This window comes from Heloderma suspectum, chromosome 3 (assembly GCF_057233095.1).
Source record: "Heloderma suspectum isolate Gila_16-S chromosome 3, 16-S_ref, whole genome shotgun sequence".
Classification (NCBI taxonomy): Eukaryota; Metazoa; Chordata; class Lepidosauria; order Squamata; family Helodermatidae; genus Heloderma; species Heloderma suspectum.
In genome coordinates this window covers 317,621,905-317,640,748 of record NC_139460.1, presented here as the reverse complement: position 1 = coordinate 317,640,748, position 18,844 = coordinate 317,621,905, and the positions used below count along the sequence as shown (strand labels likewise).

Genomic DNA, 18,844 nt, shown 5'->3' with positions numbered 1-18,844 from the left:
TGTGCTGCAAATGGTTGGGGTGAATTCCATAACTGTGGAGCACCCACCAAGAACTCCTCCTTATGGGGCAGCTTCACATTTTATATGGAAGGGCAGAAACAGGAAGCGCAAAAGTGACTCACTTCCTCTTTGCAGGCTTCTAGGATAATGTGCCATTTTCTTTTAAGCACATCTTCTTAATTGGCACCCCATACAGTGACATCCAAATATTCAATTACCCCAGTAATAACATCATTATATAAAATCTCTGGTGGTGCCTTTGCTGCTGCATTGGAAGCACTGTGTACAGTTCTAGTTGCCCCATCTCAAAAAGGATATTGTAGAGCTGGAAACAGTGCAGAAAAGGGCAGCTTAAAATGGGCAAAGTGGTTGGAACACCTTCCCTACGAAAGGTTAATGAAACCTTCCCCAACCTAGTGCCCCCCAGATGTGTTGGACTACAACTCGCATCATTTGCAGTCCCAACACATCTGAAGGACACCAGGCTGCTCTAGGTTCAGAGGCAAGTAGTGGCATCCCTCTGAATAAGGATGCTGGGGAAAGGCTGCTGCTGCGTTCACATAATTGCTTGGGGGCTTCCTGAAAGATCTGGACGGCCACTGTTAGAAACAGGGTGGAGGACCAGATAGATCAAGCAGGACTCTCCTTACATTCTTATGCATTGTATTTCATCCAAACAGCGTAGCCGCCTTCTTTTTTTGTTATCCTTGTTTTAAAAAGGCACAATCAATGTTGCTCTTTTCAGTGTCCTCCAGAAGCCATCCTACACATACTAGAAACAGATATTTGTAACTTCTGACTGAGGTTTGCCCAAACTCACAAGTCTTGTCTTCACAAACTCTGCCCATGCTTCTTATGGTGCAGAGCTCACAGGTGCCTTTCTTTGGAACTCCCTGTCCCTGGAGGTCAAGCAGGTGCCAGCATTCTGGGGCATCCTGGAAACAGTGCTTTTCCAGGAAGCATTCCTTAACCGACCAGCTACACTTTTTATTGGCATCATGTTTTTAAAAGAATAATTTAAATATGGTGTTTAATCTTTTTATTGTTTTACCTTTAAGCTCTGGAATCTGCTTTAGATATGGAGCGGTATTCAAATGTAAATAAATAAATAAAATATGAAAATCAGGAGCAGTTATGGCGGGGTAGTGATGCTATAGGCATCAGGGAATCAGGCAGCTTTATCTTGGGAAGGAATCAGGAATGGAGGGCTAGGGGTTTGGGGCCAGCCAAAGCACACAATTCCAAGCGATGGGGTAACATTCTCCATTCAGTACAAGGTGGCTGAGGGAACCGGATGGATTGTGATCCATGTGAGAGTTGTGCCCCAGCACCCTCTATGGGGTTGTGAAGTATCCTGAGGCACACACATCTCAGGGCCAAACCATATGTGACATGGGAGATCCATAATCTCTCAATATCTGTTTTTTAGCCTTTAAGGGTACAATCCTATGCATATTTAGGTAGAAAAAGTCCCATGCTGGCTGGGGAATCCTGGGAGTTGTAGGACTTTTTTCTGTCTAAACATGCATAGGATTGCACCCTAAAGCTTCTTTCTCCCTATGCCATTTACTTAGTGGAGCATCCCCCCTACCCTCAGCCAAGCTGCTATGAGACATGGAGGGAGGGAAAGACAGGTGCAACATGGCTTTTTCCTCCTCCACAGCCAATAGCAGTTTGTGGGGGTTATTTCCATCAGGGTAAGGACACAGGGGAAAGGGTTAACCTCCCCTCTCATAGCTCCATAGCCCCAATGCAGATCCCCCCCCCCCGCACTGTTAAAAAGATGTCACGAGATCTCTTCACGGATCATAGACATCATCTAGAAGTCATCATTTGGAAGTCATCTAGTCAACCCCCTGCTCAATTCAGGGGGTAACTGCAATGCAGCAAGATGCAATTACAGCATCACTGACAGAATGGCATCCCCACCCACAGTTTGAATGCCCTTAGGGAAGGAGAGCCCACCATTTCCTAAGGCACTGTTGATCAGCTCGTTAGGAAGTTTCTCCTAATGCTTAGCTCAAATCTGCTTCCCTTCTCACCCATCGGTTCTAGTCCTGTCCTCTGGAACAACAGAGAACAAGTCTGCAGCATCTTTGGCATGACAACTGTTCAGATACTTTTAAGACCACTGTCATGTCTCCACTTGACCGACTCTTCTCTGTGCAAAACATACCACCCCTTTCAACTGTTCCTCATAGGAATTGGTTTCCATATTTCTACCATCCTGGTTATTCCAGTTGGTCAATGTCCTGCTTAAAATTTGGCACCCAGAACTGGATACATACTCCAGATGTGGCCTGACCAGAGCAGAAGAGTGTGGAACTATTACTTCTTGTGATTCAGACACTATACTTCTGTTTATGCAGGCTAAGATTGCATTTGCTTTTTTAGTAGCTACATCATACTGCGGGCTCATGTTTAGCTTATGATCAATTAAGACACCTGGATTCTCTTCACATGTACTGCTGCCAAATGCGGTCTACAGCACTCCATAGCTGTGCCTTTTATTATTTCTACCTAATGCAGGACTTTACATTTATTTTTTGCTGAATTTCATCTTGTTGGTTTTGAGCCAGCATTCAAGCTTGTTAAGATAATTTTAAATCTCGTTTCTATTTTCTATGGTGTTAGCTACCCCTCCCAGCTTCATGTCATCTGCAGATGTGATAAGCATCCCCTCTACTCCTTTGTCCAAGCCATTTTAAAAAATGTTGAACAGCACAGGGTATAGGACAAAGCCGTGTGGCACTCCATTCAAGACCTCCCTCCAGGTTGACATAAAGCCATTTATGAGCACTTGGGTACACTTGTTCAACCAGCACGTACATCTAATGGGAGTATCATCCAGCCCACATTTTACTACCCTGTCAACAAGGGTATCATGAGAGACTTGATCAGACTCTTTGCTAAACGCACAATATACTGAGCAGGTTTGCACAACATCTTGGGTTATTTTACCCTTGAGGAGCTATGGTGTGTGCTGGCCACCATTAGGAATATGCAACCTCCAACCAGGGTTTGTTGTGGGTTGTGTCATCTGAAACCAGTCAATGGGAGTTGTTTGAGGGTTAAACAACCCTCGCATAAACCATGGTTTGTTTTAGGGTTATGCGAGGGTTGTTTAACCCTCAAATAACCCACACCGGCTGGGTTCGCATGACATGACAACCCATAACAACACCCAGTTGCGGGTTGCATATTCATAATGGTGCCTGGCATGTGCCGCAGCTCCTAGAGGGGAAATTAGCCCATGATGGGCTCTTGTGTCCTGTGAACTGGTTCACCGTATTGATGGCATTCCCATGATCTACCAAACTAACTCTATCCAAAACAGGAGGAGATAAGACTTGTTTGTCATGATAATATGTTGTCTCTGTGTAATCAGAGCATTATTTACTAGATGTTCACAAACAGACTAATAATCTGTTATAGTCATTTGCCTGGTATCAACATCAGGCCGACTGGTCTATAGTTTCCTGGATCTCAGATCTGATGTAGTTTGACCCTCAGATGTCACACTGCTTGATGGATGGTGCTTGACACTACACAAGCCAAGAATTGCAGTCTTGGGGTACACTCTGTAGAATTACATGCTCTGCAGCCACAGTGGCTGGCTGGCAAAATATTGTGGGTTGGTCCTGGGAGCTCAGTATATTAAATGCAGAGCTTGGGACTCATCCACCTGAAGGCGTGGTGAAAAAACTCCACATAAAACAAATCAGTTTTTATATATTGATGGAATTTTCCTTGCCAAAATCTCATTAATAAATGCTGAGCCAATCTCTACTTGACATTGTAATGTCTCAAAGAGATATTAAATCTTAACTGCCGGTATAAACATGTGCAGACATCTTTTACGTTGCGTTTATTCAAGACCTTACATGGGTGCTGGACTGGCACCATTTTGTTAGTTTAGACTGCAGTTGCATCATACAAGCAATCATTCTTTTAAAGTTGCTAGTAAATATAGATACACGTTGTCACACTGTGAAAACGTTGGCTGTGCTGCGTAAATCCTGCAATTCATCAGCTTTTTCATGGGTCTGCTGTGAACAATCCGGAGTCTCAACACCCTAAAATGCCATAAAGGCTAATGTTAGATCTACTGTGTAATTTAAGGCACAATCTTATGCATGTTTAGACAGAAAAAACTCCTACAGCTCCCAGCCTGGGGAATGGTTGGGGGGTTGTAGGACTTTTTTCTGTCTAAACAGGCATAGGATTGTGCCTTTAGTGGTCGATGGGTAACTATATCATGTATTGCAAGAATCACAATTTTAGAGCTATTTCTGTTTTTCTTTGCATTCACAAGCCATGAAAAGACTAGAACAACATCCCCTGTGATGACCTGCATACATCCTTGTAACAGAAATGTGCCATTTTAGTTTTCATGCTCATCGTCATACACTGTACAGAGTTTTAATTCATGTTTAATGCAAAGTACTAGCTGTTTTGTTTCTTTTGCCTCTGAGGTTGGCATCAGCTCTGACTGTTTTAACAAGCAACATTTTATCATGACCACCACTCCTAGGGCTTGTTTACATGATCAGTTATCCTAAAATAAGAACTCAATTGCTAATCAAGTGCTAAATCGGAGCCTGGGCCAAGTGCGAAAGAGAGCCCCAGATAAGTGTGGGGTGGTGAAGATCGTTCTGAGTATAAAAAGATGAGAGGAATTTACAATTCACTTGACATGAGGTGAAGCCTGCAACCATTTACCACGTGGTCACTTCCCACAGCGTGTGTCTCTGTGTTATTCTGCCAAGTGGTGTGGAAAATTTTACCAACAAAAGAGTGGTAACATTTTCCTCACTGCTCGTCAGGACAATACAGATGATCAGTTTACCAAATGGTTACAAGCACACTTGGTAAATTGCTTCATGAAATCACCCCATATCAGGACATTAATAGGCAATAGATCCCTGCCTGTATTCCTCCATGGCGAATAAGAGTGTGTAGTTAAACCTCTCAGGGATTACCCATCCATGTAAACAAGGGTTGTTTCAATATAACAAATCCTGAATCATCTTGTCAAACCATTTACAGTATCTCTGCTCATGTAAACAGGATTGTAACACACTATTTGTTTTTTTTACTGCAGTTTTAAATGAGAGCAAGCTACCTTTTTGAATCCTCTCCCAATTGCTGTTACCCTTCCTATACCTTATTTGCTTGCTTGCTTTGAACCCTTCCTTGACCTGCATCTATCTGTTCTCCCAGATGCAGAATCTAAAGAGAGAGATGTTACCCGCCGCTTTTCTTTGGCTTCCTCCATCAGCACCACAACTAACACATCTGCTCTAACCAAAGGTACAGTCACACTAACTCTTTAGCTGGCTCCCTTCCTCTTCTGACATTGGTACAGATGCTGTGGTAGTTGAAACTTTACAGCCTGACCCCATGGTCTGCTTTGCAAGGAAAAGGATAGAAAAGGTCAGGTGCAAGGCGCATGGTACTGGTACAACATTGTGAGCTGTGGAGTTTCACCACCAGGATGTTGCCCCAAATGAAGCAACTCAGGGCAGTTCAGCCTCCGTGTGCATGCAGATATACATTATTCCAAAGCCTGCTGGTTTCTTGTGGGCGGGGGCTCTTCCAGTTTGGAGCAGAAGCTGTAGTTAAACAGGGCTGATTGGCTGGCTCTTGTGTCAACCATGAAGCAACTCCCCATGCACAACACTGACTGGTAATCCCTTATGTCCCCACCACATCAAAGTGTCAAAGTATAAAACAAGGTGAAAAAACCCTTCTAAAAATAACAACAAATCACTGGACAAATGTATGTGCAGTTACACATGGAAACACAACGAAGTAGGAGGAAAAAGGGTAAGTTCTGTAAATCTGAGTGGGTTAAAAAAAACAGCAACAATCCTACAATTTTCCTACAATCAACATAATAGCAAAGCATAATAGCGTATATCCTCCTCCCCATTCATTGCTGGATAATTTGCTACAATCAGAGAGAATGTTGTGATGGTGGTTTTTGTATGCTCAAATATTCAGGGGTTAGCTGTAGTTTTCACGTTAACACAAACGCATAACTAGGGGCACCACATATGTATTAAATCGGGTGGTCATATTGGGCATAAGTCCATTCGGGGGGGGGGGCGCTCTGCATTCTCTTGGGATTGCAGATAATAAAAAAGCAAAGAATGTGGTGATTTGTTGCAAATCACAAAATATGTTTCTCCCATTTTTACAAGCTGACTTTTATAAATATTTCATTAATATTTTTTGTTGACCAAGGTAAGCTAATAATAATAATAATAATAATAATAATAATTTCCACCTGCTGATGATCCTATTACTTTCCCATGCCAAGGGAACAGGGTGAATCTCTAACTGTATTTCCAATCTTGTTATCTGCAAACTTTATCCAGGTCCCCTTGTTCCTGCAGTTAAAGTCAAGAGGCATGAAATAAAAAGTGATCCTACTCCTCTGGGTTTTGAAGGTACAACTATTGACTCAATGCATGGAGCTGTTTTGTGACAGTCCTTTGGTACCGCTCATGGAATGCCCATTCTTTCATCATCACTAGCATATGACCTGCGAGAGAGTTCATAGTGACCTCTAAGTCAGCATATCAGATCACTTTCAGTTTTTGGAAAACCATTTGTCATTGTTTCATTGCCTGTTCCACATATATCTGATCTGCTTGCCAAGTTCCATTTAGGGATGAGCTCTGGGCAAAGCTATAGACGTTGCTGGGTGTTGGTGGGGAGGAATGTCAGAACCTGTGTCCAGCTCTAAGCTTGGGCATTGATTCCTAGGCTTGGATGTTGGCAGGCATAAGAGAGGGAGTCTTTTCTGTGTTGGTCCCATCCTTATGGAATGCTTTTCCTTGGGAGATGTGCCTGGCTCCTGCTCTGACTTTTTAAACAGGACTTAAAAAACTGAATGCTTCAGATGCTGGTCTACAGAGCCAGTGAGGTATAGTGGCTAGAGTGTTGCACTAGGAAGTCGGGAGATCTGGGTTCTAGTCCCCACTCAGCCATGGAAGCTCACTGGGTGACTTTGGGCCAGTCACAGATTCTCAGCCCAACCTATCTCACAGGGTTGTTGTTGGGAGGATAAAATGGAGAGGAGGATTATGTATGCCAACTTGGGCTCCTTAAGGAGGAAAAAAGGTGGGATATAAATGTAATAAATAAATACATTTTATGAGTTGTAGTTTTAACTGTCCTGTATATTTTTGGTTTATTGGAATGGAATCTTTCATGCTGCTGTTTTTGTCAATTGTATTTTATATCTGAATCTTAATTTTTTACAGCGTTGACTTGCAAACTACCTTGAGAGGGCTTTTGCTTTGAAAGGTGGTATAAAAATATTTTAATTAAATACATAATTAAATAACCTCCCCTTCCATTCAGTTAAAATAAAGAGTAAATTAAAATCTAAAAGAAAAGGCAATTTTAAAAATTACCCTTTGCCAGCTAAACATTAAGTGTGAAAAATTAACCAAATTTTTAAAAGTCTTACACTGTTTCTGGAATTATTATTATTAATTATTAATGTATTTGCACACATCCCATTTTTAGTCCAAAAATAGGCCTCAAAATGGCTAACAGAAACAATAAAATTAAAATAAAACACACATACACAAAAATAAACCATTTGAAATTCAAAAGGCTAAAACCAGCATCAACATAACATCAGCAATTTTAAAAAATCGGTAAACAAAACTAATAGCAGCCCCCACAATAGCTCTCAGTTCAATGTATTGATTTAGTTAGGCTGCAATCCTATACCCCTTACCTGGGAGTAAGTCCCATTGAACGCAGCGGGATGTACTTCTGATCAGACATGCGTAAGATTGTGCTGTCAGTTGCAGAATCTTTTTAGCTCACCTTTCCACTCCACTGAGTGCTTAACATGGCTTATAATAATTGAAAACAAACCCTGTCGCCTGAGTTCGGACGACACTAGGAACCATGGCATCCCCGCCACCAGGGGTTGAATATTTGGCACACACCACAATCCACCTTGGTTTAAGTAAGCCAGGATGGGTTGCAAGGATCATGTGAACCCGGTCACTGAGAACTACTTCTGAGCAAACACAGATAGGATTGCACCATTAAATCACTCTTTGGGATTTCCCTTCTTATTTAAATCAAATGTGAAAGCTATAGAGACTAGGACGTATATTCAGTTTTTAAATGGCTCATTTCCACTTTCTGTGCCACATTTACAAGTTTCACAATCCAACTAAAAGGCAGTCATAATAGCATCCTTTGAGAAGGGGTGGAGGGTGGGGACTTGGCACCATCTCTTTGTGTCCATGGTCTTTTCTTCATTGCTCCATTCATTTATTCTATTCCATTTTCTCTCTCTTCAATATATGTCAGTCATTCGTCTCTTGGGTTTGCTGATTGCCACTTTTCGTTTGTTCCTGTGTCCTTGGTTGCACGCTGATGTAACTTACCCAGCCTTGCTGCCGATTTCCTTTCTTTTACTAAGGCTGCAATTCTAGACATACTTACCTGGGAGTGTACCCAATGGGACTTACTTCTGACTAGACCTCCATAGGATTGCACCATAAATGGCTCCCAGTAGGAATGGGTATAGCTATGGTCCCACTGTTACTCTTTAGCTGCATGCTCCCCATGATGTGATACAGAATACTTATCCCCTCACACGCTTTACCCTTTTATGACAGAGGAGTTAAAGAGTGGCAAAAATGGTGGTTCCCCCTCTTTCAACGCATGCTTAGGTGGGAAGCAGGGCATTCTGTTGGTATGGAAGTAGGATGGGCATTTTACCCAGGCAGAGCAGGGTTAACATTTTCTGCCCTGGGAAAAGAGAGGGGCTTTAGGCAAAGTTGGCTCCCCGTGCAAACTTCACATGCACATGACATGCAATGTGAGCTGCCATCAGCCCCAGCCAGCATGCCCAGTGGTCATGGATAATGGGACTTGTAGTCCAGCAATGTGTCTGGAGGGCCACAGGTACTCCTGCACTCTATTCTAGAGGAGTCTGGCATGTTTCCGGGGTGCTCCCTCTGTTTGCATGGGGAGCTGGTCGTGCTAGAAGCAGAATGCAAGTCCTCTTGCATGCATCCCCTAGCTCAGCAGGAATCTATCAGATTGTGCCACCCTAGGCAGATACTTAGGGTGAAGACAGACATAACATTTTAAGAGTGGGGTGGAGGTAGTTTGATGTCACTGCCATCCCAATGCATGTTTCTGTCCCATGGTAAGTTCTGAAGAAACCTGTTTTATTTTGAACCAGGGAAAGGGTGAATGTGGTGAGCTCATACCTGCTAGTGCTTGTGACATCATCAACATCCTCTGCAGCTGTTTGTAAATTTTTAATAAAGTGAAGGATGAACATTTATATGAATAATGTATATGTCTCATATAAAAAATGTAAATAAAAAAGGTGGACAACCAACCTGGTGCATGATGGTTGAGCCTGATGTACCTTGTTCACGGGAAGCAATTTGCCAGTCGACCATCCAGTAATGCAAGTTGCAAAGATGGGCTTACACCATGTGCAAAGAACCTGTTGTGATCATTCTTAGAATGCTTAATCTGTCTTCACCCTTAATCTGTCTGTTTGGGAGAGCTGGTCCCGATTTCAGATTAATTAATCCAGAGTACAAAGGGACAATTTTACGTATGTGACATTGAAGAAATCCAGCCTGCTCAACATGGTGCAGGCAACGAAAGTCACCAAGGCCAGGTTGCTTGTTCAGTCTATCTTTAAGATCAATCTCAACTAGTACAACTCCCCCCCCCCTTCCTATCACAGATGCTTTTGAAAGCAACCTCTTGGCTCAAGCTAAATGCAGCACTGTTCCCTCTACGAGATCGGTACCTAGATCTGCTTCACAGACAGGTAAAAAGGAATCAGAACATTGTATTTAAGATCTGATGTTTATGCTGTTCAGAGAATACCTGAAGACAAAGCGGTTATCCTGTGCGCAACCCCTGTGAAATGATTGGGAACCAGGAGAGGCTGGTGGCTCTGACGTCAGTGGGACAGTGAATCTGCTCCAGATTTCAGCCAGAACCAGTCAGAACTTTACAGGAGCTATCCAAGGTGCATCTTAGTTGGATTCTACACCCCACTGACATTGGAGCCACAGGCCTCCACTGTTGGGAGCTCCATGTTATTGTGAGGCACCAATTCATTTCACGGGGGCTTGTGCGGGAGAATTTCCTGATAGATTGTGCCTGAAGTGTTAAAATCATATTTCCTTCTAGCTGAGAACTGAATCCTCCTTTTCTCCCTCCATTTTTTGAGGGGGCTCGCATTTATCCTTTGTTTACTCTTGCATCTCCCTCTTGACCCTTTATTCTCTCTCCCCCACCCCCCACCCCACATTTAGAGGTAGATGTTTTCCAAAATGCAGCCATGGAAACAACAAACTAAAGTGGAAAACGTGTGCAGGACAGGAGGGGGTTCTTAACCATCTTCTGTCATGCCATCATTTTTTCACTAAAAATTGCACACCTCAAACTGCTTTTTGCTCTGTAAGGTACCTGTGTCTTTTCCTTGCAGGGCAAAAAGGGCTGCTTGTAGGGGGATTTTTAGCAGAAAAAATGGCACAAGGGGCAAACAATTAAGAACTCCCTCTGAAATAGTCTTCCTCCTTAGTTTGCAGTGGCTGCACTTTCGTGGTGGGAATGACATTTGGGACAAACTATGATCTGGTTTACATATAATGCTTATCCATGGTTAACCTATGGTTTGTTGCCCTACCCAAGATTTGTCTGGCAGATGATCGAACAAACCATGCTTTGTTTTCTCAATCCCTGCATCATTTGTTTCCTTCCTCCTTAGCCCGCTTCCTCTCTGTATCCTAAATACATTTGCTGTGCTGTAGTACTTTGTAGAGTGGCTGTTCATTATTTTTACCACTCTTGCCCGCTGCCTCTGTAGCCTGGCGAAACAACCCATGAACAATCCACAGTGCTGAGTTCACATGTAACGACAACCCATAGTTTACACAACCCAGAGTTCAGAACCCAAAACAAACCATGGGTTCTCTTTCCAGGTTGTTCATGGTTAACAAACCATAGTTAGTGTGGTTGGGTTCGCACACCATAACAATTCAGAATTCATCAACCTATAATGTGAATTATTGTGCGAAACCAGCCTAAGTGTTTGGCTGAGTGTTACGAGCTCAGAGTAGCCATGACAGATATGCCTAAGATCAGGTATGTTCAGGCTTGTAAACTCCCACTGGTGTTTACAAGTACAGCTGGTGCTGACATTACAATCTTCTTGGCACCAGGTTAAGACTTTCCTCTTTGCCCCCTGACCCTGACATTTTTAAGGGTTAGGTTGTCTCAGTCTGCTTGCAGTTTTTATAGTCTTTTTGCTGCAGCATATAATTCGGGACGAAAGGGATTATGTTATTATATTTGTATTTTATTTAAACATTTTTACACCTATTCTACAATACCCTGGAAATGGCTGGGTGAAGGACAGTTTAAAAATCTTTTACATCAGTCAATCAGTCAATAAATATATTTGCTAGGAAACGGAATGTGATCCTGATGCAGTTGCTGCAACAGAGAAACCACTTTTAAAAAGCCGGCAGTATTAGTGCACTCTCACCTCAACAAAATAGGAATAGCATTCTGCGTGGCACCTGAAAGACAAGCAAATTTATTGTGGCATAAACCTTCATGGGACAGAGCCCAGTTTGGGAAACATCTGACAAAGCGTCAAACTACATGTTACGTAACGTTTAGTATGCTCACTAAAGGCCATACGCACAACCGGCTGCTCTCTTCCTTGCACAAAAAGCAGCTGTTGAGCCCTGGATCTGAACTGGATAGGGAGTGCAGTGCAGGGAGAGGAGAGGAGGATTAACTCTTTCCTCCCTGTGCTGTCCTCCTTCTGAAAATTGCCCCCCTACGCTGCCATTTGCCTCTATGTCAACAGAGGGGAACCTCAGGCCAGGGGACAAATCCAGCTCTCCTGTGGTCCCAGTCAGGCCCTCCAGGGTTCCCCAGAAGCCCACACCCCGTTCCCTGGACCCTCTTCCTTTCCCCCAACCACTGTTCATTTGATAGTTTTCTGGCTTTTGTGCAGTTTTTTCCCCATTTCAAAAACTTGAAATGCCTCTTCTCCTGAGGCTTAGTCACTTGCAGGAAGCGCTTGAAGTTACAATATGCTGGCATTATTTGTATTTTTGACCCCACCCCTTTTGCCTTCGGCCCTCCCTCTGTTGCCTGTGGCCCCACCCACCATGGGAATGCGGTACCTGAGAGCTTATCCAACATTTTATTTGGCTCTCGGGCTGACAAAAGGTTCCCCACACCTGCTCTATGTGCTGCAAATAGCATCTCCAGCAACAAATAACAGGACAGGAGGTGATTTTGACGGGGAAATGGTGCAGGGAAGAAAGGCTTGATTTATTAATTTAATGTAATTAAAATATTTCTAGGCTGCCCTTCAGGACAGAAGCCCTCCCAATGGACCTAACACCCCTCCCATGCCCCAGCTGCTTTTTGTCAACGGAAGAGAATAGACATTTAGACTAGACGTCCTTTAAAGCACGTGCTAAAAGTAATGTGTGGTTTGACCTGATGTGGGCTGTTGCCCACTGCTAACCCTTTAAAAATTCTTGATGCATCAATTCCTGCCTTCATCCATCCCAAGTTCCTAATGGTGCCACCTCAATCAGGTCTCTTCACCCTGCTGCATGAGGCAGCTCCCAGAAGCTTATCAGAAAGGTGTTAGGCCACAATCGTTTGCATGGTTAGACAGAAATAATAACTACAACTCCCAGCATTCCCAGCCAGCCATTAAAGAAAAAACACGCTCTTATCAGACTTTCTTCTTGTGAAGTCATTCCACGTTTACCATGGACTCCTTGGTACCATGGACTCCAGCAACCAAGGGCGACCATGTGATTTGTAATTTAAAACATCCCCTCTTGGCAATCCTCCATAATCTTCAATGAAACTGCACCATCTAGTGGCTGTTTAATAGTGCAACGCTGACTTTACACACTGGGAATAACCTGCAATCTCCTGCGATAATTTTAAATAGTTCATTATCTCTGGATCTTTTAAAGGTGAGATTACTGGGGGAAGGCATGGGATCTCACCTGGAGGTTGATGACATCGTGTAACGTACCCGCAAACTTCCATGAGTGGCCAGTCACGAGCACGCAATAAATTGCTTGTGTGGAGAAGGTCTTAGATTCACTGCACCATAAATGGAGCATGTAATCTCACTCATATAGCCTTCCCAAACAATGGGAAGTAGTTCTCCATTCTGTTTCTTCATCCTCATTGGCCTTGTATTTGAAATTGATCCAACAGAAGTCAATGTTGAGGAGAGGGTGCAGCTGAGTGGTAGAGCACCTGCTTTGCACGCAGAAGGTCTCAGGTTCAATCCTGGCATCTCCAGGTAGGCCTGGGAAAGAATCCTGCCTGAAACCCTGGAGAGCCGCAGCCAGTCAGTGTCAACAATACTGGGCTAGATGGACCTATGGTCTGAGTCAGTATAAGGCAGCTTCCGATATTCCTAATATTGAGAGTGTATTGGGGTTCCAAATTTGCCAAACTGAGTATAGATATATCCATCTGTGATGCTAAATGTGCAGAAGGCCAAAGACTACAATGAGACACTCTGTGTTATGAAGTTGCCCTCCGGTAACATCTTCTTGGCACACACTTTGTGACACAATGCCAAGCCCTGATAATCTCCCCTTTGAGGCAGTTATATTCCAAGGACCCAGGCAATACCTAAATATTGTACTTGGTTTCTTTTAAGGACTTTGCTGACAGCCAAATGCTTTGTATTGATTTTTTAGAATTTTTTTTTAAATCCTCCAAGTTGAAGTAAGACATGCTTAAATTAGCATTTCATAAGAAGGTCCTGTTCTGTAGACACTTTTTTTAAAAATTGGAGAGAATATCTGGACATGCATGAGGGTACAGTGTCATAGTATTAGGATTCTATTAGTATCATTTAGTGCTCTATCTGTTTTTTCTATTTCTTTTTTCCTTTTCTGTCTTTTATTCTTCAGTTTGACTAATCTTATACTTTTATGGTTGGGAAGGTGTAATCTCTATCGCAGGGAAGGGTTCAATGGGGTATATTTTTTCTGTTACATTCTGAAGCAAGCAAATACCGTATACTAATGGGGGAGGGGATATTAAAACGTCTGTAAAACGGGAAGAACAGTGAACTCTCTCATGAGCAGGGCTCCGCAAATCCCCTTGCCAGTTCGCCAGTAGTTTTCCACCTCCCCCAAGTTCTTCATGAATTGTACATCTGTCTTTTCTCCTACTGGCTTTGCAGGTTAGAAGCAGTGCAAGACCCTTTGTGCTCCTTCTACCTCCTGCAAAAGTTCTGCTGGATGGGAAACAAAATGTAGTCCCTTCACCCAGTCCTCTGGCACATACAGAGATCTCAAGGGGGGGGGGGTCTGGTGGCGTTCAGAATAATGCTGGCTAATAAGCCAAACCAGAATTTGTGTACCCCTGCTCAAAATAGTGCTGTGAAGGTAGGTGAAATTATTGTTGCTGTTGTTGTTGTTATTTACATATCTGAGCCACATCTCCCATCCCACAAAATGAAATTGTTTTGTGCCTCTCTGATTCCACATATCAACTGTCTGGATATCTGCCTTTGTCAGATGTGCTTATTTCTGAGCATGTTCCTTATATGAGAAGACCTGTGTAACCTCTACATGCAAGGAGGGTGAGTGAGGTGGAATGTACAAGCTCCGCCCCCTCATCACCCTTCTCATTGTCTTCGCCATATGGAGGCAACTGTGTGCAGGGGTGAGCCTCCTCTATCTGTGAAGTCTCTCCTCAAGATCTAGAACCCTGATCTCATGCGGTCTCCCATCCAGGTATTTACCAGACTCAGCCCTGCTTAGCTTCAGCAAGATGGTTGTCCCATGTGACTGGTCTGTGGTTGTCAAGATCAGTTGCAATTTTAACTGGGGCCTCCTGGTCTCTTGACTGGTACCCCTTGTGATGAGGCAACTGAGGACATAGGCTGGAAGGAATAATGGGCTTCTCTACACCTTGCTTTTATCCCACAGCTTTACTGGGGCTTCTGCTTCCAAATTCTTTGCGGGATCAAGAACGGCTTCTTTACATGTGCTTCCTCTTGCTTTTGTTCAGGGATTTCCTTTCTTTGCAAGGTCCATATGTTTCATTAAACAGCCACTAGATGGCACTGTGGTATAGCCTAATTGTGCACTTTACACACAGCAATATCGCGTGACCCAGGTTTAATACCATATTTTCCCCATTAAGGGAAAAGCCGCAATATTGGTCACAAAGGACGGGAGAGGCCCTGGAGCTGATGCCGTCATGTAAAGGACCTGCAAACTTCTGTGAGTGACCAGTCGCACACGCACGATAAAAGCCTCATGTAGAGAAACCCAATATTGTTTGTACAAGTCCCTTCAAGATTCCTCCCCTCTCGGTAACCCTTTGCATCCACCTGATCTGACTTGGCTTCCCTCACAAGATTGTTTTGAATCAGCTGTGCTGATTCTCTGAGCCTCTTGAAGGAAGGGACAGGATACAAATACAGTAAATAAATCTGAGTAGAGAGTAGGTCTCTGCTGGACTACTGTTTTTTAAAAGTTACATTTCCACGCTCTGGAGAAGTAGCATCAATATCTCATAGTTCAATGCCAGTTCAAGTCTTCCTGTGCTCATGGAACTGGAGCCCAAGCAGCACCACCAGTGCATAAGACAGGAACAAAGGAAGCTGCCTTATACTGAGTCAGTCTAGCCTAGTACTGGTGGCAACTTTCCAGGGCTTCAGATAGGAGTTTTTCCAGCCCTACCTGGAGATGTCGAGGATCAAAGCTGGGACTTTCTGCACGCAAAGCATGGGCTCTGCCACTGAGCCACAGCCCTTCCCCTGTCAGAGAGCTGTCAGGGTAACCAGGGTATACAGATTCCTCCCCCAAAAACTTTCAGGGAAAAACACTAAGGGGGCAGAACACCCTTCTCCTAAACATCCCTGTGATAACTCAATGGCATGAATGTTGAGTAAGTGAGAGGCAAAGAATCGAAGAATGGAATGGAAAGGGAGGGGAGAGGTGAACAGATAAATAAAAATGGTAGAAAAAACAATCTCATGGTCTGGATAGGTCATTTCCTGGATTACAATGAGAAGCTCTTTTTAAATGTCCCCAGGGACAGAAGAGAGAGCTGCCCATGCACATTAAATTAGACATTAAGGAATTTAATATAGCTGGGTTTGGGCCTCCTCCCCACCGCAATAACAAAATGGAGCAGGGGTAGGGGAGACCCAACTGCCCAGTGAGGGCTGAGCATGCTCAGTAGACACAATATGCTGACTGGCTATAGTGGCAGGAAGGAAAACCAGGGAGGTGGAATGGAATGGCTGAAATCCTGAACAGAAGCACTCCACAGGGCAACATTTTGTTGCAGGGACCCCGTTGTTTAATCTAAAGCGTGACAAGAGCTAATGCCGATTGTTCTGTTTCTTTTGCAAAGGATGGCCCAGCAGGCAGATGCCATCGCTAGACACCTTTGAGGATTTTGAAGCCATCCCATCCAGTGCTGAGGAACTCTCTAACTCTTCGGATATGGAGGAAGAGAGCCAGCCTAATAACGTATGTAACATCCTCTGAAGCGTTGTGCTGCTGTCTTTCCCGTCTCCATAAACGTGCCTCAAGCTGAGTCTTAATGGTATAGAAAATTTGGTGTGGCATTTTCCCAAATTAAAGGAATGCTTCAAAACATGGCATTGGGTTGGGTTCTTAAGGTACAAACAACATTCAGATATGAAAGTGTGCATTCTTTTCTTAAATCCTCACTATAGTTTTGGATTGGATGGCAGGTGGGGAGGTAACCTGGGCTGTCTCTGTTCAATTAGTTTGATCTGGAGTTTACTCCGCTCCAAGAGTTGGTAACAGGATAACAACAGGGCTGTGTCTGTATTCTGTAGTTATACCATACAAAATGGAGAAATTGATACAAAATGCAGCATTCAGCACCCTCAGGTCCTCAGATTCTCTCTTTCTAATAATCCACATATGTAATTTCTAGTCCTAAAGCATACATACTTCAGAGAGCCTATTTCTTATATGTTGCTCACTATGGACCTATGGCTTTTCCTTTGTATCCCTCCATTTATTTTGGTTAAATCTGATAAGGCATGGTTGTTATGGTATACAACTTTAGGATTGCTTTCTCTTGTTCAAGAACAAACCATGGATTAACTTTGGGATGTTTAACCCATGAACAACTCAAAGTGCTTGAGTCCGGACATGACGGTAACAACCTATGAATGCAGCATTCGTAGGTTGTTCCTGTGGAAACTGCTTGCGTGTGGTGTGCAAACCTGCAATTCATGGGTCAATTAACCCACAATTTGCTGCTGAATGCTGCTGTTATGTATGAACAACCCTCTTGTGTGTCTTCCCTTTAATACAATTGCTATTTATTTATATTTTTGAATTGTCAGTTTTTTCTTATTAAGCATTTTCAGTTGCTCCTCATTTGACATTTTATAAAAGACATATTGCTTTGAGGGAGCTGAGTTAGACATTTCTCAGTAGCCTTCGTACCAATTCCAATAAAGCTTAATCTTTGACACCATTACCAAATTCTAGCCTGGAATACAGGACATTAGGAAAAGGAGAGATTAAAACAATTTTCTGCTTTTCCAGGTACGTTTATCATTCTGGATTTTTGAAATGCATCAGCAGAACACGCTCTCCGCTCAGCCCTGCCCATATCCCTTCACTCTATAATAACTGCATGTGTGGCTTTATTTCATTTATTTTAGGGAGCCAACCTTTACCGGGTAGAAGGCAATTCTGACACCTGTTTCCCAGACTCCCTTATGCTAGAGGATGGAGATTTAGTGCAGTTTATACAGGAAGGTGAAGATGGCCAGTGGTAAGTATGACAGCTACTGAGAAAAACACAGAGAGGCACACAGATCAAAGGCGTTTTATTGGCCACACCTAAAGGGTAGCAAAACTTTTCTTTTAAAGTGTCAGATGAGTTTTGAAACAAACCTTGACAAACTGCTGTCAGAAGAGAAGAGAAAAATGCGTGGGTGGGTGGGGAATAAAACATTATGTAGCCTCTGGTAGTCTCCAAGCTAGCTTTTTAAAAAGAATGAATTGGCTGCAGATATACACGTGACGCAGGGTGAGTTTATGGCCTGGTTTAAAGCACAATCCTGTGCATGTTTAGACAGAAAAAAGTCCTGCAACTCCAGGATCTCTTCTTGATCATCCCAGAGTGCAGGACACGGAATAATGGGCTCAAGTTACAGGAAGCCAGATTCCGGCTGAACATCAGGAAAAACTTCCTGAGTGTGAGAGCAATACGGCAATGGAACCAATTACCTGGGGATGTGGTAGGCTCTCCCACACTGGAGGCCTTCAAGACGAGGCTGGACAGCCATTTGTCAGGGATGCTCTGACTTGGATTCCTGCATTGAGCAGGGGGTTGGACTCGATGGCCTTGTAGGCCCCTTCCAACCCTACTATTCTATGATTCTATGATTCCCAGCAGTGCTCTGTCTAAACCTGCATAAGGACTTTTTTCTGTCTAAATATGCATAAGATCGTGCCTTTAGAAACTTACCATTAATCTGAGTCTTTTGCGTGGTGGAACAACTGGGAGTTCACCCCTTCCTCCTGAGACATATCTCGAGGCCCATATGTGTGAGTGCCCAATTTGCCCAAGCTCCCCCCCCCCCACACACACACACTTTTGGGGCTTCTTCACATGGAGCTTTTATTCTGCTATTGAGAGTGATTACTCATGGAAGTTTGTGGGCCCTTTAGATGACGTTGTCAACCTCTAGAGTGTCTCCTGCACTAAATGAACTTTATTCAATTTTTTAAAAGATTAGCGA

At 43.4% G+C, this 18,844-nt stretch overlaps 1 protein-coding gene across 1 annotated transcript in view; it reads left to right on the top strand.

Annotated features, from left to right (window-relative positions):
* MCF2L2 (MCF.2 cell line derived transforming sequence-like 2) overlaps nt 1-18,844 on the top strand; it is a 344,940-nt gene that overhangs the window by 318,044 nt on the left and 8,052 nt on the right. The window contains exons 28-32 of the mRNA XM_084847599.1: nt 5,224-5,313; nt 6,384-6,455; nt 9,755-9,841; nt 16,462-16,580; nt 17,759-17,871. Of these exons, the coding sequence (XP_084703725.1) occupies nt 5,224-5,313; nt 6,384-6,455; nt 9,755-9,841; nt 16,462-16,580; nt 17,759-17,871 (481 nt within the window). The remainder of the gene's footprint in view (nt 1-5,223; nt 5,314-6,383; nt 6,456-9,754; nt 9,842-16,461; nt 16,581-17,758; nt 17,872-18,844) is intronic.